Source organism: Cylas formicarius, unplaced genomic scaffold (assembly GCF_029955315.1).
Source record: "Cylas formicarius isolate icCylForm1 unplaced genomic scaffold, icCylForm1.1 PGA_scaffold_12__32_contigs__length_19106922, whole genome shotgun sequence".
In the NCBI taxonomy this organism is placed as follows: domain Eukaryota; kingdom Metazoa; phylum Arthropoda; class Insecta; order Coleoptera; family Brentidae; genus Cylas; species Cylas formicarius.
Genome location: NW_026844225.1, coordinates 18,542,325 through 18,569,743, shown reverse-complemented (window position 1 = coordinate 18,569,743; position 27,419 = coordinate 18,542,325). Strand labels below are relative to the sequence as shown.

The 27,419-nt window shown below is 37.3% G+C and overlaps 1 protein-coding gene across 2 annotated transcripts; it reads left to right on the top strand.

The window, feature by feature from the left end:
* The first annotated feature begins 121 nt into the window (after nucleotides 1-121).
* LOC132708842 (histone demethylase UTY) lies at nucleotides 122-27,368 on the top strand. 2 transcript variants are annotated; one of them, XM_060681462.1, is made up of 13 exons: nucleotides 122-319; nucleotides 412-478; nucleotides 540-702; nucleotides 759-870; nucleotides 20,633-20,808; nucleotides 22,187-22,865; nucleotides 22,922-23,637; nucleotides 23,693-23,930; nucleotides 23,991-24,426; nucleotides 24,486-24,628; nucleotides 24,684-25,313; nucleotides 25,377-25,503; nucleotides 25,565-27,368. In XM_060681462.1, the coding sequence occupies exons 1-13, from the start codon at nucleotides 234-236 to the stop codon at nucleotides 25,766-25,768; spliced, it is 3,777 nt and encodes a 1,258-aa protein (XP_060537445.1). In that variant the 5' UTR covers nucleotides 122-233; the 3' UTR covers nucleotides 25,769-27,368. The 2 variants fall into 2 exon arrangements, with proteins under 2 accessions (XP_060537445.1, XP_060537446.1); XM_060681463.1 differs by lacking the exons at nucleotides 122-319; nucleotides 412-478; nucleotides 540-702; nucleotides 759-870 and adding an exon at nucleotides 2,481-2,749.
* Nucleotides 27,369-27,419: the final 51 nt, after the last annotated feature.

Here is a 27,419-nt window from a genome sequence, read left to right as displayed (position 1 = left end):
ATAATCGTATGTAACATCAGAACTGGACGGGTAAACAGGAGTGGGGAATATTTAAGAGTTCTGTGTGGGTATTGCTACTACTTTATATCCAGGCTATAGTTAGTCGCTCGTAGATTACGTACTTGTGTTACGTGCTAGTTTCTATTGTTGAAGTGGGTTGCTATAAATTTATTTGTACGGATTTAACTCGGTTGTCCTATCTCTTTGCAAGTCGTACTAAATCTCGCAATAAAATGAGCAAAACAGTCGATGACAGTGAGGATTTAGATGATATCACTATGACGGCTCAAGAATTACACATTTTATCAGAACTTGATAGGTAGGTTAAAGTTTTGTTTAAATAAATTAGGAAGTGTTTCTCTCTTTGATTACTTTGTTTAATCGTAATTGTAAACGTTGTTTGCATTTTAGCCGACAGTATGGGTATCTGCTATTAAATCAGCCACAAAATGCTAAAAAAAAGGCGCTTGTGCAAAAGGTACAAAATTAACCTAAAAATAAATGTTTCATGGATATACACAAATTGTGATTAATTTCAGGCGGTAAAATATTTACAATTGATGGTAGTGCAAGCTAGAAGACAACAAAAAGTTCAAAATGAAAATGAAGCAAATAACTGTCAAACTAAACAGATTTGTATAGATCCAAAAACATGGGTTAAACTAGGACATTTTCATCTTCTTCTGGAAGAACATAGAAAAGGTAACATTAAGTTTTAGAAAAAATATATTGCGTTTGCAATATTTATATCATTTTAGCGCTGTCGGCTTATCAAACATTTTACAAAACACAAGCAGAAAATCATTGGCAAGATACAACATTTTTATATGGATTGGGATTAGTTTATTTCCACTTTAAATCATATCAATGGTAAGTTCGTTTTCCTTTTTTTTGTGGATAGTGTCATCATATTGAAATGTATTTTATTGTAAACATGTAATAATAAAAAATGCATTTAATTTCGCTTGCGAACCGTCAGATGGCGCTGTTAAGTCTATATTTTGGTTTCAAGTTTATGGGAGACCCAAAAACTCCTAATAATTATGCAGCCAACACTGACTAATACACTATTAGAACAAACGCCTTGTTACCAAAAGGTGGGAACACATGAAGATTTTTTTTAGTATCTACCTAATTCCGAAATCAAGGTCCCTTTCGTTATAAACTTAAAAGCGTTTATATTCTATACGTGTCATCGGGATTGTCTCCGCTCGAAAATTATTTAAAAATCTCTTATCGAACAGAAAACGGAAAAGGGGCTTAAAAAACTTACTACCATCCGCGAAGGATACTTCCGATTTCGTTACGTGACTTATAAAGGCATAATGGGTATTGTTTCAGTTACCCCACTGTGAATGACACACTCACGCAATAAAGTCATTAAAATTCTAACCCATATTTTTTTAAGTATATATAGGTTTAAATTCTTGACCGCCACATCTGGGTCAATCTGATAAACGGGGCGCATTATTTTTCGCGTTAGCGTTTTCTGATTATGAAAAAACTGCTGTCTGTCTGTTGAAACACATGATGCTTGATGTGGTGGATACAGTACTTCCGCGAGGAGGGGATGAAAGTGGTTCTATTAGAAAATATTGTTTCATTTCCGTTATGCAGTACGACGATAATGTAAACTAGGTCCTGCTGCTCCTGGGAAAATATACTCGCCCAAAGGTTGATAAAAAAAAATCTGTTTTATTAGTTGATAACGAATATCAAGGAAATGGTGTCCAAGGTAGCCGTTAATCAAGGGAAAACAGAAAAGAGAGGAAAACAAACAAATTTTAACATGTGACCAACCAAGTTAGTCACACGGAATGCAGTTTATTTATTAACGTATAGCATTACGTTGCAGTCGTTGCGTAATACCCAATACAAGTGCAATATGACGTTGTTGCCAAACTTATCAAAATGTATCAATGTCTTCAATCAATAGAAGGGCCCGTTAATGCAACAAGCCCCCGGATGTATTTGCTCCATTTAATGGAGTAGCGGTTGATCGCTACAAAAATGGTTCTACTGTATATACAGCAGTGAAATTCTAAAAAAAGAAAATATTTGCCTTGTATAGTTCCCGTAGGGGACAGAAACAAACGGTTTCATGAAATTGAAATTGAGTACGAAACAAGAAATCGAACGAATGTGAAATTAGAAACATTGGCAAGCCAAGCGCATCTCTAGCTTGTGACGTAATAGATGCACTTATTGCGATTGCCTAGGCTGTTAGACGTGACAACATTGAATCTGTAGAGTTCGGTTTCTAGTACAGTGTAAAATCAAGAATGGACGAGTCTACTACATCGTTCCCCCTTGAGCCACAATATCGAAAGCGTCCGAGTTTGTCCGAACGCTGTCGCTTATCGAGCTTTGCGAAAAGCGACTCAAAGAGAAGGACCGTTTAGGGACAAAGATGCATGCCAGTCCCCCGCACTTCGCCGTATTATATGCCCCTTGAATCAACCGTAGTTTTCGGGCTTGGGGTGATTCCTTTTCAGTCGGAAAGAGGTGTGTGTGTGGATCGGGAGCGGAAGTGCTGAGGAGGCGCGTGAAGCGGACTTTTTATTTGTTTGTTTATTTTCCACATATAGTGTTCACTAGAATTTTAGTGTTAGGAAATACCAACAAGTGCTCTTGTACGTCTCATGGCAGGACTCAAGTGCTTATCTCGAATGTCACGTCAATTTCACTATGTTGTTATATTATAACAATAATATTTACTGCCTCGCAGCAGTTAAGTACATCGCAAACGGTAAGTTCTTAGCTTAATCATCGCTACACCTAATTGCTATTAAAGTAACGTCATCGAGGATACGCGACCTGTCCGTTGACGCGATTAAACGAAAATCTCGAACTGTTTTACAATTGAGGATTCCGCCATATTGCCGATGACATATATCACGTCAACCCTGTTGTTGCTTCCGGAACTTCTGATGTCACAACATTATTAAATACCCAGTGCTCGCAGCACAATCGAATATTGCATCGCTCCGAGTCGTGACGTAATTGTCGAGTTTTTTCACCTACGCGGACACACCTTCTCTATAGTAAAGTAGGTATAGCTGCAAAACTAACATAAAGTCATCGCTTGTTACGTCGTCCAAGGCTAACTTATTTGTTTACTGGAACTTTGCGCTCGTTATCCATAAATCAATTTTTCCTAAAATATCTACGGACGATGCTTGAATTCAATTAGATTTCTAATTTTGCACTAGTTCCCCAAATGAATTAGGGAGGCGGGTCGTCTGCACTGTACCGTTTCTTTGTGCCGTTTTGCAATTATTTCTCGTCGAGTTGAATAACCCCCTATTGAATTTAACTTGCCGATATTCATTAGCGTTAATAACGGAAATACTTGAACTGCCAGTCATTTTCAATTTGTCAATTTTAATCCGCATTTTCGGTATGGGTAGAATATATATTTTTTTAAATTTAATGTCCGAGTTCGTATTTTTTTTTTCGTTGTTTTTCTCCTTTTTTAATGGCAGTCTGCATAAGGAGACGCTACGATAATGTTATACCACCGCTCTGCGATATGCAAGCGTCGAGTCTACAAACGCACTAGGATAACTGTGCAATTTGCGGAAGGTCAAGTAAAAAAATGTAAATGTATTGTGCCGATACCGATGGCGCATATATAGAGGGGCACTGGCCTGAGGTGTGGTTGTGTCCGCCGAATCCAAAACGCAGCAAGAGATGGCATCGGCCCGACTTCGTGTAACCTTGGTTTGCAGTCAATGACCGCCTGGCTACCTGCTGTCCAAACTGCATGCCTAGCTGACGATCTATAAGCATTTTTTCTCAACGAAACACCGCCAATTTAGTTCAAAATCGTTAGCCATATTTTTTTTTGAAAAAGAATTATGCACCCTTTCGATTTCCTACCCAATGTTCATATACCTGGATGACCTACAGCTTGGCAGGTAATACGATATATGAAACGTGAACAATTTAAGATTATTTAGGGAAAAAATTTAGGTACCTAGCTACCTGGTTTTATTGCAGTTTTGTGCCTCAACATTTCACGGGTCCTAGTAGGATATTGACTTTGTATTTGTGTTCGTAGTCAGGCTCAAAATTTGATAAAGTTATTTTGCTGTTAAATGGTTCTACATTTGCGTATTATCCTAAACAATTTGTGTTGCACCTTTATGCACCGCACGAAAGCGTGGGCGAATAACAATTCTAGATGAGAGAACTAGGTTAATTTTAATCATATTTATATGGCGTGCCTTTGGTCGATAACACGGTCGTGCCGTTGAACGCGAAAGAAGTGCAACACAGTAGCGATTTCAACATTTCAGTCTAAAGTATTTTTATCATTGCGTGCTGTAATGTGGTCATTGGCCGGAAACAACGGACTGCATTAGTAGTTGACGGAGTGTAATTATAGGTACGAGCATTCAAAAATACTCGAAACGAGATTGATAAAAACTGCAAACTTTCTAACATGATGATGACAGTTTTTTTTTTTTCATTTGTATATCGGCAATAGGGTTCGAAAAAATCGACAGGTAGTATTAAGCTTTTGTAAGAAAAGAGGATCCTAGCAGATGTTAAAACAGCTGGCCCAATATTACATCTGCTTCCGCACATGCCTCCCGATATTATTGGGACCTGACCACAGAATTACCTACTGTACTTCGTATTACTAGTGTATACAGGGTGTTCCGAAATTAATGCACCAATTTTTTTGGAATATTCAACGTTCTAGTTTCCTATATGAACTTATTTCAGGAAACGCTTCCTTTCCGAGATACTAGATATCTCATTGACACTTTGTACACTGCTTTCAAGCATCAAGTCATTTTTGGATTCGAAATATTAAAAAAAAACATATTTTTGTTAGTGTACAAAAAAGAGGTTTGATGGTTTTAAAAGTTAATTGGCTAAAGCTTATTTCGCAATTTCGTAACACCCTGTATATTATCAAAAAGAAAACGTGCTTCCAAAAGCTCTAAATATCGAAATTGTGCAATGTAATAATCAACTCGATCGACGAATCTTCACACAGTGTTAAGCCGGCGACGCACTGCCGAGCGATAATATAATTTCCGTCATAGCATCGGTCGCAGTGCGTGGTGAGTTTCCGATTTTCTATGCGCATATTACCGATACGTCAGAGTACCGGCAGACTAGAGATTAGAGCTTATCATTTTGCGCTCTTAACTTCGCCACTACATACAAGGTCTAACCGATACAATCAGGTGTTTATTTTGTAAAACAAATTCGAAAAAAAGGACTAACAAAGTAAATATGTCCATTGTCGTTGCGTTACCGCTAAGAAGTGTATAATCGCATTTTTCTTCTACTAGCTTTATGCGAGTGAGTGAAAAAATTCTTTTACTTCCCTGCCGCTGCCCGTTGCTGAGTAAGGCCACGCATCGTTATGAGGAAGAAATTTTATGAATTATATATTAAATGTAAAATATTACTGCTGGCCAAGTACCATGAACCAAGTTATACCCATCCCATACTTATTACATATTTATTTCTATACCAATAATCTAGTTTTATGTGCAAAATGTTTTGAAATTTTCAAAAAGCATGTTTATTATTTTTTATCAAGTATTTCAAAATATGTAAGTGGGAATAATTCGTGTATGAATCTAGAAATAATACAACTAAAATATAAAATTATAAATCTTTTTTTTAAATAATTTTAAAAACCAATTGAATTTCGTACAAGCTCAACAAAAAGGAAGCAGCTTTGAAAAAACGTGGCGTGTACAGAAATTTCTCTTTCTCATCTGACTGTCGTTCGTAATTTTGGGTTCTTTAAGAACACAGCTGACATTGAAAGCCAGTATGCTCCGTCAGACTCGAAAACGAACAATTACCAAAGAAAAATTTTATTACCTGATGTACTTTACGCGTTGCCTGTGCTACGCTCACTGCACATCACTAATTCGCTAGTAGGCAACCGTGGATAGATAAATCAGTACCGTAGTGACTGCTTCGTAAAATATTTTCTATCGCTAAATTATCATCTCATGTTGTTTGGAATCTGAAAAAAAAAACTAAATAAAATTTTAGAAGTTTAAAAACAGTAACATAAAAATCCGTGCTAAGTTAGTAAATGTAGGCAGCACCTTTTGAGAGCGGAGTCTCTACAAGAACTTCCCTTTCTTGACTTACTTTTGGGTTCTTTAAAAACACAGCTGACATGAGAAGCCAGTATGCGCAAAGTCAGACCCAATAGCGAACAGTTACCAAAAAAATTACCTGATATACTTTTCGCGTTGGCTTTCACTGGACATCACTAATTCGCTATTGGGCAACCGTGGATGAACCGGTACCGTAGTGACTGCTCCGTAAAATATTTTCTGTCGCTAAATTATCAGTTCGTACAGTTTCAAATCTGGAAATATAAAATTATTTTAAAAAAAGTTTTAGAATATTAAAATTCGTGCTAGGTCAATAAATGTAGTCAGCACCTTTTGAAAGCGGAGTCTCTAGAACTCCCCGTTCTCACCCTAATGCCGTCCTTGATTTTGGGTTCTTTAAAAACATAAATGACATTGAAAGCCAGTATGCCACGTCAAACCCGCAAAACGAACATTTACCAAAGAAAACAATTAATTACCTGATGTGCTTTTTGCGTCGACTTTGTTAAGACGTCTCACCGGAAATGTAGTGACTGCTCCGCAAATTATTTTCTATTTCTAAATTATCATCTCGTAATTGTTTGGAACCTGGAAAAAACAAAATAAAATTTTGGAAGTTTAAAAACAGTAACATAAAAATCCGTGCTAGGTCAATAAATGTAGTCAGCACCTTTTGAAAGCGGAGTCTCTAGAACTCCCCGTTCTCACCCTAATGCCGTCCTTGATTTTGGGTTCTTTAAAAACATAAATGACATTCAAAGCCAGTATGCCACTTCAAACCCGCAAAACGAACATTTACCAAAGAAAACAATTAATTACCTGATGTGCTTTGCGCGTCGACTTTGTTAAGACGTCTCACCGGAAATGTAGTGACTGCTCCGCAAATTATTTTCTATCCCTAAATTATCATCTCGTGTTGTTTGGAATCTGAAAAAATAAAAAAAATTTTAGAAGTTTAAAAATAGAAACATAAAAATCCGTGCTAGGTCTGTAAATGTAGCCAGCAGCAGTTGAAAACGGAGTCTTTAGAACTTCCTTTCTCACCATAATGCTGTCCTTAATTTTGGGTTCTTTAAAAACATATCTGACATTGAAAGGCAGGCAGTATGTCACGTCAAACCCGCAAACGAACATTTAGCAAAGAAAAAAATTAATTACCTGATGTGCTTTTCGCGTTGACTTTGTTAAAACTTCTCACCGGAAATCAATAATTTTCTAGTAGGTAACCAAAAATGAATGTAGTGACTGCCCCGCAAATTATTTTAAGTATTGTTCCAAATCTGAAAATATAAAATAATATTAAAATAAGTTTCAAAACATTAAAAAAGTTGGTAAATGTAGGCAGTACCTTTTGAAAGCGGAGTCTCTATAAGAACTTCCCTTTCTGGACCGACTGCCGTTCTTAATTTTGGGTTCTTTAAAAACACAGCTGACATGAAAAGCCAGTATGCGCAAAGTCAGACCCAATAGCGAACAAATACCAAAAAAATTACCTGATATACATTTTGCGTTGGCTTTGTTAAGCTCATTGCACATCACTAATCCGTTAGGCAATCGTGGATAAATCAGTATCGCAGTGACTGCTCCGTAAAATATTTTCTATAGCTAAATTATCGGTTCGTACTGTTTCAAATCTGGAAATATAAAATTAGATTAAAAAAAGTTTGAAAATATTAAAATTCGTGCTAGGTCAGCAGTGGTTGAAAACGGAGTCTTTAGAACTTCCTGTTCTCACCCTAATGCTCTCCTTAATTTTGGGTTCTTTAAAAACATAGCCGACATTGAAAGCCAGTATGTCACGTCAGACCCGGAAACAAACAATTAGCAAAGGAAAAAATAATTACTCCGCTATGCCAGTCCCAAGCCTGGGGTCCCATTGTACTTCTGGAAAGGAGGAGGGGGAGGAGTAACAACCTCGTTAAAAAACCAGAGTTCATCTGGCCCGGATGATAGCACGCTGTAAGGGCTCCTGCTAGGATAGGGCCAAGAAACTACTGCCTTTTAGTGGGATGATGGTTCATCAAAGGCTAGAGGAAGACAACCTTGAGCACAAATCACCTGGTTCTCCTGGTAGGGGGTTGAGACATTGGGCCAATTCCCCGTTATTCGTAAAAACTTAAATCTGTTAAAAAACCCAATCGACAACCTCGAAAAGGACGGAAATCTTACCTTACGACGATCAAAGCTACAGAAAAATTTTGGTACCTGAAATGTCCAAGGAATCTCCAACAAAACAAACGAAGTAATTTATGAACTCCAGAGGCTAGAAATACAGGTGGCAGTGGTAACGGAAACTAAGAAGAAAGGACAAGGCTCTGAAAATCTGGGACACTAAGATCATTTCTATAGTGGCGTGGCCAAAGACAAGAGAGAGCGAAAAAGTTGCGAAGATTTATAACATTATGGGAAGTCATTCTTCGTGAATGCATTATCAAAATGAACTTGACACTGTTTGGACTTAGGCTAGCGATGGTCGGGGTGTACGCAGTCAACGACGATGCCCCAGTGAACAAAAATGACGGGTTCTTCGAACAGCTGCATCAAGAAATATCAAACATTGGGACCTTAAGAGAGGTCATAATCCTTGGCGACCTAAACGGAAGAACCGGATCCAAACTAGTCGACAAAGTGGTGGGTAGATTCGGCGAGAATGTAATAAACGACAACGGCCGCGAACAAAACGAACTTAGCATGGCGAATGGATTCTTCCAGCACCCAATGATCCATAAGTATACATGGGAACAAAAGTCAAGAAATCTACGATCAATCATAGATTATACGATTGTCCGACAAACTACATCGATGAGGACGTATGACGTTAGAGTGCTTAGAAGTGCAACATGTGGCAGCGACCATAATTTACTCAAGGCCAAAATCATCTCACTACCAAAATCAAATAGAAAACAAAGACAAGAGACCCAACTAAAAGAAGACCAGGATACTCAAATGAGACAACCCCGATATAATCTTGAGAGCTTTGAGCAGGAAAGTACGAAAGACCTATACAAAAAAAGACTTGACCAGAAACTCCAGCCACAACACTTTAATAACAATACAGAGCATTACGAATATATTAAACAGTGCCTGAAAGAAGCAGCCCAAGAAGCGATAGGATACTGCGAAGACCGGAAATCTAAAAAACCCCATTGGTGGGACGAGGAAATTAAACAAGATATTGAAGATAAAAGACAAAAGTACCAACACTATCTATCCAGCAAATCAAGCTACCATAGCTACCAGAAGAAAAACGGGAAAAAAATGCAACAAAATAAATACCTACCTGGGAGGAACAAAAAGTAATGAAAGCTGGAAGCTTCTGAAATCTCTACGCCAAAACACAAAGAGAGAGATAGAACTCCCGCCACAACGAATAAATGGGATGAATATTTCCGTAAGCTTTTAACAGAGGACCGAGAACAGTTCCTTGAAGACGACAGCCCTAGCATAATACAGGTTTCGGCTTCACCGACCAGAATCAGCATTAATGAGGTAGAAAATATTTACAAACTTAAAAAATAAAAAATCACCAGGGCCAGGTAATGTTCCCGCAGAATTAATCAAACATGGATTACACAAACTGTATGAACATCTAGGAAAGCTCTTTCGAAACCGTATTAACGGCCGAGATATCCCAGAAGAATGGAAATTATCCTTCCTTACCCCTATCCACAAAAAGGGCAACAAGGAAAACTACGACAACTATCGAGGTGTCGCAGTGACGAGCTCAATCGGTCGGGTTTACGGTAAGATATTAAAGGCCAAAATAGAACGCGAATACACAAACAGTGAAGCAGAAGAACAAGCGGGATTTCGCGCGGGAGGATCCGTCGTTGACCATCTGTTTTGCGTCACCCAGCTTATCGAGAAAATGTCAGCCTTCAATAAGGGGATACATCTCCTGTTCGTGGATCTGAAGAAGGCATGCGATAGCATACCGCTAACAAAACTTTGGGAGGCATTAGACAAGACAAACCTAAGCGTCCACATAATAAGATCATTGACAAGGGTTTTCTGTATCCCCCACCCTGTTCAAAATATATCTTGAACAAGCGTTAAGGATATGGAAGCAAAAATGCAGAAATATGGGCATTCCCTAAGCTTCGCAGATGAATAAGTCATAAGGCGCAAGACTACGACGATGTAGACTACATGATGCGAAAACTGATCGAAGAATACAAGAAATGGGGGTTGGAAGTAAACTTACCAAAGACAAAGTATATGTGTATCGGTGGAGCATAACGCGACCTCCTCTTAGAGGATGGTCAGCCTGTCCAAAGCTGCGAAACCTACAAATACCTGGGAATGTACATATCCAGCAGTGGGACGTTAGACTACGCCATCAAAGAACGAAAAAATCAAGGAAAAAAGGCCATTACTATGCTGAACACCTTCTTGTGGGACCAAAAATTCACGAGACGAAACAAACATCTAATATACAATACGATCATTAAAAGCATAGTCACATACAGCGGTGAAGTCTGGCCGCTAAAAGAAAGAACCATGAGAACGCTGGAGGCAACAGAGATGGACTTTTGGAGAAGAGCGGCAGGAAGGTCACACGATTTCAGACGAAATAAGAACAAAACAGTTAAAGTGGTACAGGACGCGTCCAAAGAATGGAAGAACAGCGACTGCCTAAACAAATACTCACCTGGACACCCACAGGAAGAAGGAAGAGGAGAAGGCCGAGAAAGAGCTGGAGAGAGGGCATCGATAGTGAAATACAATGCAGATGACTGGACGAGGACCTATGGAAGGACAGAAATCGATGGACATTGGAAATCGGACGACGTCGGAGGACGTTTTAAAAATCGATAGATATATAATATAAAAATAATTACCTAATGTACTTTTCGCGTTGGCTTTGTTGAAAAGCTCTCTGGATAACATTAATTTTCTAGTTGGTAACCGTAGATGAATGTAGTGACTACTTCGTAAAATATTTTCTATGGCTAAAATTGTCAATTGGTATTGTATCAAATCTGAAAATATGAAATAATATTAAAAAAGGTTAAAAACGCTAAAATCTAGGCCAGTAAATGTAGTCAGCACCTTTTGAAAGCGGAGTCTCTAGAACTTCCCCTTCTCACCCTAATGCCGTCCTTAATGTCGGGTTCTTTAAAAACATAACTGACATCGAGAGCCAGTATGCAACGTCAGACCCGAAAACGAACATTTTCCAAAGAAAAAAATTAATTACCTGATGTGCTTTTCGCGTCGACTTTGTTAAGACGTCTCACCGGAAATCAATAATTTTCTAGTAAGTAACTAAAAATGAATGTAGTGACTGCTCCGCAAATTATTTTCTATTTCTAAATTATCATCTCGTATTGTTTGGAATCTGAAAAAAACTAAATAAAATTTTAGAAGTTTAAAAACAGTAACATAAAAATCCTTGCTAGGTCAGTAAATGTAGTCAGCAGCAGTTGAAAACGGAGTCTTTAGAACTGCTCGTTCTCACCCTAGTGTTGTCCTTAATTTTGGGTTCCATAAAAACATAACTGACATTGAAAGCCAGTATGCCTTGTCAAACCCGCAAACGAACATTTACCAAAGAAAAAAATTAATTACCTGATGAACGTTTCGCGTTGACTTTGTTAAGACATCTCACTCTAAATGAATAATTTTCTAGTAGGTGACCAAAAATGAATGTAGTGACTGCCCCGCAAATTATTTTCTATCCGTAAGTTATCAATTCGTATTGTTCCAAATCTGAAAATATAAAATAATATTAAAACAAGTTTCAAAACATTAAAATTAAAATCCGTGTGAAGTTGGTAAATGTAGGCAGCACCTTTTGAAAGCGGAGTCACTATAAAAACTTCCCTTTCTTGACCGACTGCCGTTCTTAATTTTGGGTTCTTTAGAAACACAGCTGACATGAGAAGCCAGTATGCTCAAAGTCAGACCCAATAGCGAACAACTACCAAAAAAATTACCTGATATACTTTTCGCGTTGGCTTTCACTGGACATCACTAATTCGCTATTAGGCAACCGTGGATGAACCGGTACCGTAGTGACTGCTCCGTAAAATATTTTCTATCGCCAAATTATCAGTTCGTATTGTAATTTAACTAGTCGCGGGACGTTTTGCCTTCTGACATGGCCTGCCCATCTCAGTTTTTCTGACTTTATTATTTTGACGATGTCTGGGTGATTGTATATTTCTTCCAATTCCCTGTTCGTTCTAATGCGATACTGTTGAGTGACATCGTCTTTGGTTGTTCCGTTCATGCCCCTTAAAATTCTTCTCTCTGCAATTCTTAGTCGGTTCTCATTTTGTTTTGTCAATCGCACGCGTATGTCATAATCGGTCTTATAATTGCGCGGTACAGCTATTTTTTCGTGTTTCGAGATATATTTTTCGATTTCATTACACTTCGCAATGCAAAACAACGATTGGCACTCTGTATTCTATTATTAATTTCCTTCGTAATGTTGTTGTCTGAGGTGATGGTCGCTCCCAAATATGTAAATTCCTGGACCCTCTCAAAGTTGTATTGGTCTAAGGAGACATTTTGGCCTATTCTGTCTCTGCGCTCTGTTCTTGTGGTTACCATGTACTTTGTTTTGTCTTCGTTAATTCATTCTTAGACCTAGTCGCTTGGCAGCATTTTCCAATTTGACGAAGTCCTCTTTAACATTGATAGCTGAGTTACCTACTTAGACGGCGCCCCTGGTTTGTAAGTAGCAGTGTTTTTCTGTATTGCCTTTTCGTACTATGCTTTCTAGAGCGATGTTGAACAGTAATGGTGATAGTGCATCTCCCTGCTTTAACCCGTTGTTGACTGCGAAGAAGTCTAAGATTTTTTCCTCCTACTCTGACGGTACTTCTCGATCCCTCCTCTCTCTCCTCTTTGTGAGATCGATTAATTTTTTTGGTATTCCCAATTCTGCCACAGCACCCCACAATTCTACTCTCATATGCCTGTTTGAAATCAATAAAGAGTTGGTGTAGTATTTCATTATATTGTTGAACGATTTTTCCGAAACCCCGAACTGTTAGTCGCCTATTTGGTATTCGACGTAGTGAGTTTTTCTATCATAATGAGGGAGAGAACTTTATAGCCTGTATTGATAAGAGATATACCTCTGTAGTTTGAGCACCACATTTTTTTCCTTCCAGCTTGATGGGGTGTTTGTTCTTTTGTCCATATTTCACTGGTTAATTTGTGCAAGGCTAGTAGCAAAGCCCTACTCCCATTTTTTAGACATTCTGACAGGTGCTTTGTTGTTTTTTTTACTTAAGGGTTGCTTTTTCAACTTCTTCTATTGTTGGTGCTTCCACTAAGAGTCCTGCAGCGTAGTAGGCAAGTTCTTCCGTTGTATGATTTAGCTGAATATTCAACAGATTGTCAAATTATTTATTCACAGTTACAAGTTTTCCGTGATCATTCTGAATAAGTGTTCCCTCTCGGGGTCTGTAACCCTTCTTTATTTTATTAATTTCCTGGAAAAAATTTCTCGTGCTTATGTATCTCAATTTCCTCAATAAGGCTCTGTTCGTGTGCCCGCTTCTTATTCCTGATGGTTGTTCTTGCTTTAGTTCTTAGATTCTCGGTACTGCCGTGCATGTTGTCCTGTTGGATTTTCTAGTATCCTTTGTCGGGACACGTTCCTTAGTATCAGTTCTCGTTCACAGTCCTCGTAAATGTCTTTGCATTCATTTTACTCCAATTATTGATTTTATCATTGTTTCTCATATTTTGTCAACGTTTTCCTCATTTTCTATTGAGCTAAATGACGCCATTAGCGCCTTTTGGTATTCTGTTTTCTTAGGCGTCAGTATCCCATTTAGGGGTTCTTTCCGACCTCATATCCAACTGGCAAGAGATTCTTGTGCGTACTTTTGCCGTTACCAGGAAATGGTCACTGTCTGCATCCAACCGTCGAAGACTTCTCACGTCTATAACATTACTACCATGTCTTGCATCAATCAGGATATGATCGATCCGGAGTCCATTGTCATTGCATTGTTCACGCAGGCTAAATTTACCAATGGTGGGTCTAAAAACCTCCTCTCTTCCTATTTTGGCATTAATTTCTCCGAGCACAAATACCATATCTTGGTTTGGTAGAGTAGCAAAAACTCTTTCTAGTTGGTGATAGAATGAATCTCTAGTTGGGTCATCTTTGTCTTCTGTAGAACTTTCCCTTGAGTCTTATATAGCAGATACGTTCACTTATTGGCTTCAATTCAATAACAGATTTTTGTTATGCTGTTGGTTAGGGTTTCCACTATGGATTCACTAATTTTGTGGCTCCCGTTATCTGTCCATCGTATTTCCTGTATCGCTGTAATATCCATGTCGGCTTTTTCAAGGTTTTCCATAGTTTTAGCAGCTACTGCGGCTCGATAACAACTTAAGACATTGAGGGTTCCTATTTTCACTACCTTTTTCTTTAGCCGGGGTCGTCGTTTTATATCAGTCCTGATCCGAGGCATTTCGTTTGTTTTCATAACAAGGGTGCTTTTTACGAGATAGGGTTGTTAGCATTATGCTCAACCATCCTCCTTTATCCGGGCCACTCATTCCATCCAACCAGTACCACAGACGGTGTTAATGTAGGAATGTAGCGACTGCTCCGTAAAATATTTTTTATCGCCAAATTATCAATTCGTATTGTTTGAAATCTGAAAATTAAGAATAATATTAAAACGAGTTTGAAAACATTAAAATTAAAATCTGTGCTAGGTCAGTAAATGTAGGCAGCAACAGTTGAAAACGGATTCTTTAGAACTTCTCGTTCTCACCCTAGTGTTGTCCTTAATTTTGGGTTCTTTGAAAACATAAATGACATCGAGAGCCAGTATGCAAAGTCAGACCCGAAAACGAACATTTACCAAAGAAAAAAAAATTACCTGATGAACGTTGTTAAGACATCTTACTGGAAATCAATAATCTTCTAGTAGGTAACCAAAAATGAATGTAGTGACTGCCCCGCAAATTATTTTAAGTATTGTTCCAAATCTGAAAATATAAAATAATATTAAAACAAGTTTCAAAACATTAAAATTAAAATCCGTGTTAAGTTGGTAAATGTAGGCAGTACCTTTTGAAAGCGGAGTCTCTATAAGAACTTCCCTTTCTGGACCGACTGCCGTTCTTAATTTTGGGTTCTTTAAAAACACAGCTGACATGAAAAGCCAGTATGCGCAAAGTCAGACCCAATAGCGAACAATTACCAAAAAAATTACCTGATATATTTTTCGCGTTGGCTTTGCTAAGCTCACTGCGCATCACTAATTCGCTAGGCAATCGTGGATAAATCAGTATCGCAGTGACTGCTCCGTAAAATATTTTCTATAGCTAAATTATCGGTTCGTACTGTTTCAAATCTGGAAATATAAAATTATATTAAAAAAAGTTTGGGAATATTAAAATTCGTCCTAGGTCAGCAGTTGAAAACGGAGTCTTTAGAACTTCACGCTGTCCTTAATTTTGGGTTCTTTAAAAACATAACTGACATTGAGAGCCAGTATGCACCGTCCGACCCGAAAATGAACAATTACAAAAAAAAAAAATTAATTACCTAATGTACTTTTCGCGTTGGCTTTGTTGAAAAGCTCTCTGGATAACATTAATTAGTAGTAGGTAACTGTAGATGAATGTAGCGACTGCTTCTTAAATTATTTTCTATGGCTAAATTGTAAATTCGAATTGTTTCAAATCTGAAAATATGAAATAATATTTAAAAAAGTTTAAAAATGCTAAAATCTAGGCCAGTAAATGTAGTCAGCACCTTTTGAAAGCGGAGTCTCTAGAATTCCCCGTTCTCACCCCAATGCCGTCCTTGATTTTGGGTTCTTTAAAAACATAAATGACATTGAAAGCCAGTATGCCACGTCAAACCCGCAAAACGAACATTTTCCAAAGAAAAAAATTAATTACCTGATGTGCTTTTCGCGTCGACTTTGTTAAGACGTCTCACCGGAAGTCAATAATTTTCTAGTAAGTAACTAAAAATGAATGTAGTGACTGCTCCGCAAATTATTTTCTATTTCTAAATTATCATCTCGTATTGTTTGGAATCTGAAAAAAAACTAAATAAAATTTTAGAAGTTTAAAAACAGTAACATAAAAATCCTTGCTAGGTCAGTAAATGTAGTCAGCAGCAGTTGAAAACGGAGTCTTTAGAACTGCTCGTTCTCACCCTAGTGTTGTCCTTAATTTTGGGTTCCATAAAAACATAATTGACATTGAAAGCCAGTATGCCTTGTCAAACCCGCAAACGAACATTTACCAAAGAAAAAAATTAATTACCTGATGAACGTTTCGCGTTGACTTTGTTAAGACATCTCACTGGAAATGAATAATTTTCTAGTAGGTAACCAAAAATGAATGTAGTGACTGCCCCGCAAATTATTTTCTATCCGTAAATTATCAATTCGAATTGTTCCAAATCTGAAAATATAAAATAATATTAAAACAAGTTTCAAAACATTAAAATTAAAATCCGTGTTAAGTTGGTAAATGTAGGCAGCACGTTTTAAAAGCGGAGTCACTATAAGAACTTCCCTTTCTGGACCGACTGCCGTTCTTAATTTTGGGTTCTTTAAAAACACAGCTGACATGAAAAGCCAGTATGCGCAAAGTCAGACCCAATAGTGAACAATTACCAAAAAAATTACCTGATATACTTTTCGCGTTGGCTTTCACTGGACATCACTAATTCGCTATTAGGCAACCGTGGATGAACCGGTACCGTAGTGACTGCTCCGTAAAATATTTTCTGTCGCTAAATTATCAGTTCGTACAGTTTCAAATCTGGAAATATAAAATTATTTTAAAAAAAGTTTGAGAATATTAAAATTCGTGCTAGGTCAATAAATGTAGTCAGCACCTTTTGAAAGCGGAGTCTCTAGAACTCCCCGTTCTCACCCTAATGCCGTCCTTGATTTTGGGTTCTTTAAAAACATAAATGACATTCAAAGCCAGTATGCCACTTCAAACCCGCAAAACGAACATTTACCAAAGAAAACAATTAATTACCTGATGTGCTTTGCGCGTCGACTTTGTTAAGACGTCTCACCGGAAATGTAGTGACTGCTCCGCAAATTATTTTCTATCCCTAAATTATCATCTCGTGTTGTTTGGAATCTGAAAAAATAAAAAAAATTTTAGAAGTTTAAAAATAGAAACATAAAAATCCATGCTAGGTCTGTAAATGTAGCCAGCAGCAGTTGAAAACGGAGTCTTTAGAACTTCCTTTCTCACCCTAATGCTGTCCTTAATTTTGGGTTCTTTAAAAACATATCTGACATTGAAAGGCAGGCAGTATGTCACGTCAAACCCGCAAACGAACATTTAGCAAAGAAAAAAATTAATTACCTGATGTGCTTTTCGCGTTGACTTTGTTAAGACGTCTCACCGGAAATCAATAATTTTCTAGTAGGTAACCAAAAATGAATGTAGTGACTGCCCCGCAAATTATTTTCTATCCGTAAGTTATCAATTCGTATTGTTCCAAATCTGAAAATATAAAATAATATTAAAATAAGTTTCAAAACATTAAAAAAGTTGGTAAATGTAGGCAGTACCTTTTGAAAGCGGAGTCTCTATAAGAACTTCCCTTTCTGGACCGACTGCCGTTCTTAATTTTGGGTTCTTTAAAAACACAGCTGACATGAAAAGCCAGTATGCGCAAAGTCAGACCCAATAGCGAACAAATACCAAAAAAATTACCTGATATACATTTTGCGTTGGCTTTGTTAAGCTCATTGCACATCACTAATCCGTTAGGCAATCGTGGATAAATCAGTATCGCAGTGACTGCTCCGTAAAATATTTTCTATAGCTAAATTATCGGTTCGTACTGTTTCAAATCTGGAAATATAAAATTATATTAAAAAAAGTTTGGGAATATTAAAATTCGTGCTAGGTCAGCAGTTGAAAACGGAGTCTTTAGAACTTCCCGCTGCCTTTAATTTTGGGTTCTTTAAAAACATAACTGACATTGAGAGTCAGTATGCACCGTCCGACCCGAAAACGAACATTTTCCAAAGAAAAAAATTAATTACCTGATGTGCTTTTCGCGTCGACTTTGTTAAGATGTCTCACCGGAAATCAATAATTTTCTAGTAAGTAACTAAAAATGAATGTAGTAACTGCTCCTCAAATTATTTTCTATTTCTAAGTTATCATCTCGTTTTGTTTGGAATCTGAAAAAAAACTAAATAAAATTTTGGAAGTTTAAAAACAGTAACATAAAAATCCTTGCTAGGTCAGTAAATGTAGTCAGCAGCAGTTGAAAACGGATTCCTTAGAACTTCTCGTTCTCACCCTAGTGTTGTCCTTAATTTTGGGTTCCTTAAAAACATAACTGACATTGAAAGCCAGTATGCCACGTCAAACCCGCGAACGAACATTTACCAAAGAAAAAAATTAATTAACTGATGAACTTTTCGCGTTGACTTTGTTGAAAAGCTCTCTGGATAACATTAATTTTCTAGTAGGTAACCAAAAATGAATGTAGTGACTGCTCCGCAAATTATTTTCTATCCGTAAATTATCATCTCGTGTTTTTTGGAATCTGAAAAAAACCCAATTAAATTTTAACAAGTTTAAGTTTTAAGTTAAGTTATTAAATGTAGGCAGTACCTTTTGAAAGCGGAGTCTCTATAAGAACTTCCGTTTCTGGACCGACTGCCGTTCTTAATTTTGGGTTCTTTAAAAACACAGCTGACATGAGAAGCCAGTATGCGCAAAGTCAGACCCAATAGCGAACAATTACCAAAAAAATTACCTGATATACTTTTCGCGTTGGCTTTCACTGGACATCACTAATTCGTTATTGGGCAACCGTGGATCAACCGGTACCGTAGTGACTGCTCCGTAAAATATTTTCTATCGCGAAATTATCAATTCGTATTGTTTCAAATCTGAAAATTAAAAATTATATTAAAACAAGTTTGAAAACATTAAAACAAAAATCCATGCTAAGTTAGTAAATGTAGTCAGCACCTTTTGAAAACGGAGTCTCTAGAACTTCCCCTTCTCCCCCAATGCCGTCCTTATTTTTGGGTTCTTTAAAAACATAACTGATATTGAAAGCCAGTATGCAACGTCAGACCCGAGAACGAACAATTATCAAACGTATCAAAAAAAAACGTATTACCTGATGTGATGTAGGTAAACCGTAGATGCATGTAGTGATTGTTCCGTAAAATATTTTCTATTGTTAAATTATTTTTTCGTATTTTTTGAAATCTGAGAATATAACATAATATTAAATAATTTTAAAAATATTAAAACAAAAATTCGTGCTAAGTTAGTAAACGCAGGCAGCACCTTTTGAAAGCTGAGTCTCTCCCCTTTTTCAGCCGACTGTCTCTCGTAATTTTCGATTCTTTAAAAACATAGCCGACATTGAGAGCAAGTATGCGAGATCACATCCGAAAATGAATAAATTGATGTACTTTTCCCGTTGGTGTTGTAGAAAATCACCCTGAACTTTACTAATTGGTTGGTATTAGGGATAATTCCTTGGCGTTGTTTTTGACGCACTCTCGACCTTATAGACGATACGCTGAAAATTAATTTTAAATGGCCGGTAAGTTTCAGTGAAATGATAATTTTGGGTGATGGCATGTGTAGGCAAGTTATTCAGAAAGTAAAATATATATATTTACTTCCACGTGCTTTGCTTCGTTTATTTTGGGCTGATAATTAACACTACTGATATCAAAAAACAGCGTGTCAAAATAAAGCCCTGTTATTTGGGTGTAAGAAAAATCACTGGATGCCTACTGCCAGTATGCACTACTAGACCCGAAAACGAAGTTTCCAAAAAAAATTATTACCTTATCTATTTTTTGCGTTGCCATCGTTAAAAAGCTCACTGAAAACAAATAGTTGGCTAGTAGGTAACTATATAAATCAGTATTGTAGTGACTGCTCTGGAAAATATTTCATATCAATAAATTATCTTTTCGTGCTGTTTCCAATCTGAAACTATAAAAATATTATAACAAGTTTAAAAATATTAACATCCATGCTAGTGTATTAAATGTGTGCAGCATTTTGTGAAAGGGCAGTTTTTATAAGAACTACCGTTTCTCAGCCCAGTGCCGCGCTTAATTTTGGGTTCTTCAAAAACATAGCCGACATTAGAAAATCGGTATGCAGTACCAGACCCGAAAACAAACATTTATCAAAAAATTGCCTGATGTACTTTTTGTGTTGACTTTGTTAAAAAACTCACTATCGATTAATCAGTATGGTAGTGACTGTTTGGAAAAATATTTACAATCCCTAAATTGTTGTTTTCAATCTTAAATTATAAAATAATATAACAGATTGAAAAATGTTGAATTTCGTGCTAGTCGAATAAATTTACGCAGCATATCAGTCGACTGCCTCTCTTAATTTTGGGTTTTTTAAAAACATAGCCAACGTTGAGGGCAATTATGCGAGATGAGATCCGAAAACGAATAATTACATATATATAATATATGAACAGTGTATAGATCTAAATTAGTGTATTCTTGCGGGCACACGACAGCAGAATATGATTTTTGTTCTAGGTCCGTAAAAGCATTCCAACAGTTACTATACGTCTCGCCGGGATTCCAAAGGGCAAACGAAGTTCACTTGCGTTTGGGATTGATGTTCAAAGTGACACAGGAATATGAATTAGCCCACAAGCATTTTCTGTTAGCTCTCGTGGATGCAAGTCCCTGCTCAACGCCCAAAAACATTAGTAAGTACCCTCGTACAACCATTTGCCAAAATAAACTCGGAATATTTAAATTGCGAAAAAACAAATTTATCTTAGCCGCCGAATGAGATTAATAGAAACCAGTTCTGGGGATATCATTAAGGTTTTGCAATAGGCGTAATGCAATTCGTTCGCTTTTCAAAGAAACCCGACCTACGCCAACAAAATTTACGTCGACTAGTAGTAACCTTCAAATAATGTCTTTGTCCAGTAACGAATTTGAGCAAAAAGTTTATTTTTTAAACAGGTTGTCGACCTCATCCACTCTCCAAATTAAATAGATAGCTGTGGGGTCCGCAAAGCGTCCTTGAGCGTTACGCTGGGTATCTCCCATTTGGGAATTACTATTATCTTAACAGATTTGGTTGTTTGCGATCGAGTGCTAATAATGCCAGATTGGCTAACCAACGCGTATCCAAAACCTTTGTACTTATTGTAGTGCATTCTTGGTTGTAAATTCCGTATTATCGTTGAAATCATATAAGCATAAAATCACAGCGCTAAACTTACCTTTGAACCGACAATTGCAGATTTGTATTAACGATTTACTTAAAAACTCAAAATTCATCTACTAGTTGGAAAGAATTTCTTGAAAATAGAACGCAAGATTGAGAACTTTCTAGAAAGCAACTTACTTTCGGGATTGTTTTATCGTCTAGGCAAGTTTTACTACAATTAAGATGCGTATCAAACCATATCTAGAGACAAAAAGAACATTCGAGAACAAAACCAATGTTACCACTTCCCGGAAATGTCAATTTGTCTGTCAAATTGTCTATTTGATGTCAATCGGACAACGGCAATGGCAAAATCGCTTTTTTCCTATCTTGAAACGACACTCGTACACATATAGATATAGATATAGATATAGGTGCCCTGCTTATCCTACTAAAACAGTAATTTTTGAAGCCACATATTTTATTTATTTATCGGCCATTTAACATGCGCGTGCGCGGGCATTTGGAGTGTCGCTTTCAACCAATAAGACCTAGCGGCGTTCGACAACAAACATGGCCGCTGACATTCATTAATTTGACAGTTGTCAGTTTGAATTTAGCATTTTTACCGCAGTATTTTCTCAAAATATGCACAGATTTCGTTAAATGTTCTGGGAACGCTAATTAAACACGCTCTTTAGAAAGAAAGTCTAAGTCAAGTATACGTAGGTTATGGATGAAATTTTAGAGGAGGCATGCTCATTCCCATCTCTACGAAAATATCATAGCCGCCCGAAGCTGTTCTATTTTTACGGTACTAGGACCACTATATTTCTAATAGCTAGATGCTTGCACAACATCCAATAATTGTCTTGTATGCTGTGACACTGGTCCGTATTGAAATTGATTGAAATTTTTTTCAGTCAAATTTCACATTGCTCACTTATACGAGATTCAAGGCAAAGTGAAAATTGCCAGAGAAAGATATGAAGCGCTTCTGAAAGAAAAATCAATAACAGTCTCGTTAAAAGCAGAAGTTTTTAGACAACTCGGTTGGCTCTATCACAGTCACGAATCTCTAGGTGAGAAAAACCAACGGATACCATTAGCCATTCAGTACCTTCAAAGAGCTAATGAAGCTGATCAATATTCCAACGGCCAAACACTTTACCTCTTGGGCAGATGCTACGCCAGTATAGGCAAAGTCCATGATGCTTTTATCGCATATAGGAACTCCGTGGAGAAATCTGAGGGAAATGCAGATACTTGGTGTAGCATAGGAGTTCTTTATCAGCAGCAGAACCAGCCGATGGATGCACTTCAGGCCTACATTTGCGCGGTACAGTTGGATAAATGCCATTCAGCTGCCTGGGCCAATCTAGGAATACTTTATGAAAACTCTTTGCAAGCTAGGGATGCTTACGCTTGTTATTTGAATTCTCAACAAGGTTTGAATAGCAAAGGCAATAGTGAAGACGCCATCACCAACAAACTGCCCAAAATTAGCATTACTACCGTGGGAATGAACCCACATTTAACACAGAGGATTAATTTTCTTCAGGCACATCTAGCAAATGCCCCAATGCCTAGTATTACGTCGCAGTGAGTTTATTGATTGACTAATCTATATTCCTACATGTAATAATTATTTTTTTTAGGAGAAGACAGCTGCTTTCTATTGAAGAAGCCTGGAATCTACCAATTTCTGCTGAAATGTCCTCGAGACAGCAGCAACAACAAACGCAACCCTCTCGTACAGGTTCACAGAGTTTTCAAAAGAATTACAGTGCCTCGACACCACAAGGACCTCCTCCGCCTTATCCGTCCCCAAGCGGGGCCCTTAATAAGCAATTTAAAGCAGAACCAGATGCAAAGCTTTCCCCTAATACTTTGCCTCAGCCCAGTTACGCTTTAAATCCGCAACAGATACAGCTACTTAATCATTTTCAACAGAATGTCAATACGCTGACTCAGCAGCAGCAGAATATGATGAAGCAACTACAGCATCAGTATAATATTATGCAACAACAACTGAGGAGTAATCAGAATAGACCTATACCTTCCGCCAATGCAACATCAAGGGGTGGTTTGACACCACCTTACACTTTAGGACAAAATGGATCTCCCATAAATACCACCAAAGGCTGTTCTCCAAGTAGTGGTGAAAAACTACTGCACAGTCAACCAAATATAGTACCATCATTCGTACCAGGACAACAGACCCATGATTTGGACGTGGAAGCAGAGTTGAAAGACTTACTTTCACAAAAAGATCTTGCCACTACGTTAGCTGAAAATTTATTGAAACAATTTGGATCAGACGATATTGATGTTAAAGAAGAAGCTGATTCCACAACACCAATTCCTCATGCAGGTTGGTCCTTCAGCGTTTAGGTATTTATTTGAGAATTATGATCTTACATTTTCAGAAAATGTTAACGCAAATGCAAACACTCTTTCATCCGGTCCATTTTCGCCTTCCATTATTGCACCTAAATTGGAAACTGAAGCAAAGAAACGTCGAATTAAATCACCGGTGCAGGAGAGCATCTTAACTGTCAAATCTGAGCCTCCTTGGGACTTTGAATCTCTCAGATGTTCAGAAAAAAGGCCAAACATTGATTACAACATAGACATGAATGCGGAAACAATAATTCAGCTGTGCAAGTGAGTTATTATGCTTTAATTTCCTTTTACTATAGAAATTCGCAATGACGTTTTACGCAGAAGTGAAGTAGTCAACGGTGACATAAATGGCTCTATAATATCGGACACCGCCCCACCTCCAGCACCACCTGATCCACCCACAGTAAAGCTAACTCACCAACAGCTCATACCAGCGACACCATCTGTCTACTTAGATAATAAAAAGCACGCGTTTAGTCCACAGCTCCAGGAGTTTTGTTTGAAGCATCCAATCGCTGTTGTTAGGGGACTGGCATCTGCTTTAAAGCTTGACCTTGGGTTATTCTCCACAAAAACTCTGGTGGAAGCTAACCCAGATCACAGTGTTGAAGTTAGGACTCAAATTCAACAGCCATCTGATGAGAACTGGGATCCCCAGTCTGGAAAGAAAGTTTGGGCCTGCATTTCCCACAGGTCTCACACAACAATTGCGAGATATGCTCAGTATCAAGCATCAAGCTTTAAAGAAAGTTTGAGGGTATTATATTGCAAAAATCACCCGTTTCGTCAAGGGTGGTGACTTGAACTTTATTTCAGGAGGAGCGGGATAAAACAGCTGCCGGTCTCTCAGATTCTGATTCCAAAGACTCAATGCAATGTGGCGCAAAGCGAAGAAAAATGAATTTTTCTGTCACTCCATCTTCTATCATTAAAAACTGCAAAGAACAGAAAACACTCAAGTAAGTTGCGAAGTAGGTGCGTGGGAAAAATTTTTTACCATCTATGGGTTTCCAGATTTGGTACAAACGTTGATTTATCAGACGAACGCAAATGGAGGCCACAATTACAAGAATTGATGAAACTTCCGGCATTTGCTAGAGTAGTGTCGGCGGCTAATATGCTGTCACATGTCGGTCATGTAATTTTAGGCATGAACACAGTTCAGCTGTACATGAAAGTACCGGGTAGTCGAACACCAGGTCACCAAGAAAACAACAATTTTTGTTCTATTAACATCAACATTGGTCCAGGAGATTGTGAATGGTTTGCTGTTCCTGACGCTTATTGGGGAGCAATTTGCAAGCTTTGCGAGCAGAACCAAATCAATTATCTTCACGGATCATGGTGGCCCGTGTTGGAAGATTTATATAAAGCAAATATTCCCGTCTATAGGTTCCTGCAAAGGCCTGGAGATTTGGTGTGGGTCAATGCCGGATGTGTGCACTGGGTTCAGGCTGTTGGATGGTGCAATAACATTGCTTGGAATGTTGGTCCTCTTACTGCACGACAGTATCAATTGGCCATAGAGAGATATGAATGGAACAAGCTTCAGAGTTTCAAGTCCATTGTGCCAATGCTTCACCTATCATGGAATCTTGCCAGAAATATTAAAGTCTCTGATCGGAAGCTCTTTGACTTAATAAAGTAAGTTTAGATTTCCCGTGGAGCATCGGTTACCACTCCTCATTTGTGTATGCTTTTTTGTAGGAACTGCCTTCTGAGGACTTTAACGAAGTATTGCAGAACTCTAGAATTTGTCAAAACCAGAGGCGTAGAAGTCAAGTTCCATGGAAGGGGAAAAAATGAAGCTTCCCATTATTGTGGGCAATGTGAGGTAGGATTAAGGGCAAAAGTTTTTATTGATTCGGTTTCCAAATGGATAAATCTATTTTCAGATTGAAGTATTCAACATATTGTTTATTCGCGAGCAGGAAAAAAGGCACGTGGTTCATTGCATGGACTGCGCGCGTAAACAATCACCTAATTTGGAAGGTTTTGTATGTTTAGAAGAATACAAGATGCAGGAACTGTGCGACGTTTACAACAATTTCGTGTTGCACAGCAATGTGTCCTCCGCGGATCAGTATAGACTGATGTAGGTACCGGATCTATGGTAAATAGCCGCCACTGCCACTTGTAACTGATGTACAACATTATAAAATAGGTTTTGATTGTTATATATGTGTAAAAAGAAATGAAAAGTGATATTTGTGTAAAGAAATTTAATGTAAATAAAATCCTGTCCATATTCTATTTGAAGGATCGTGTGGTTTTTGATGCCGTTTAGTACATGGTAAGCAGTGATCTCAAATATTTAGTTGACCCAACCTGTATATATATTACAAGAAATTATTTATTTTACCATTGACGTTATACAATTAATTTCTCAGCATTTTATTTTTTCCTTGTTCATAATATTTTCGGTAAATTGGTTTCCCCAAATAATCTGAGAAGGATTTAATGTCCATCATTCATTTTTTTAACGGTAGAAAGGAGGAAATTTACTGTGGATCTCAAAATCCTTGTCATGTTTTTAGGAACTTTTGTGCTGCTTTTAGCTCGCTTGCGAAGACAAACTTCTCAATAGGGATAAAAAAATGTCCACTTAATTGGAGAAATGTACAAGTCGAGTTTATTATAAACTTGTCATTCTTCACATTAGTCTTCACGAAGGGATTTACCAAATCTGCTATACATGATTATATTACAAGGTGCACCATCACTCATGATTTTTAGTTAAAAGTTGGTAAAAAAGAGGTGTAGCTCAAAGCAAATAAATAATTACCACAATGAACAATAAAGGCTCGTTAAGCTTGTAAATTAATATTAGTCAAAAAACTGAAAGCAATTGGAATATTACATAAAAATTTTTTTAGTTCAATACTGCATGGACAGGCAGAATACGAATTAATAACGAAGCAAAAAAAAAATGGAGTGCTTGCCTGAACTATTGAACTATTTCATAAATATTAATATGGAGTTATGGCTTTCCCTTCATTTTTTTACGTAAAACAAAAAATATGACAAGGTCGCACGGAATATGTCACTTCTTAGTTTAACACAAGACTTATTTTGCAATTAAGTCCTCTAATTCCTTTTGAACTGAAAACTTTTCAGTTTAATATATTTTTATATGAAACCGAAAAAACTGCCTTCACATAAATCAAGCAATCAATAATTGTCATCATAGAGGTAGAATACCTATCAAACCGATTTCTCTTTTGTATTAGAGTAAGGTTTGACTTTTGTGGGAGTTTTATCGTAATGCATTTAAAAAGATATATTTTTCCGAAGCGTTTGCGAAAATCTTCAAAAGTGAAAAAATAAGTTGAAGTGTTTATATATAGAATTACACACTGCCATTTTGTGATAATACTGCCGGATAACCAAAATTATGTTACTAGATGGAGCCTGGATTTAACAGTGCCTTCTCCTGTAATCTTCAAAAAGCTCATAATTGACAAAAACCAAAATATATTTCGCATCGGTAACCAAATTAACTTAAACATCATGTAAATATAACCGATTAGATAATCCAGGAAATCTAGCTCAATTTTTCTATGTAATTTGTAATAGGATCTAATGAATTCTATTAAAAAGTGAAACATGTTTTTATCATTATGAAGTCTGATTTTGAATTGTCTTACATAACATTTAATCCCTAATTGTAGGTTGTATTTATATATGCATTAATAAAAGAGTAAGATTGATGGATTGTTTTTATTGTCCCAACCTTTGTGGATCCTTTAT

Bases quoted from the DNA above. Each gene is read 5' to 3' on its own strand.
- LOC132708842 (XM_060681462.1), top strand. From the start codon at position 234: ATGAGCAAAACAGTCGATGACAGTGAGGATTTAGATGATATCACTATG. The intron at 20,809-22,186 runs GTAAGTACCCTC...AATTTTTTTCAG, and splicing joins CTCAACGCCCAAAAACATTA to TCAAATTTCACATTGCTCAC. The intron at 23,638-23,692 runs GTTGGTCCTTCA...TTACATTTTCAG, and splicing joins AACACCAATTCCTCATGCAG to AAAATGTTAACGCAAATGCA.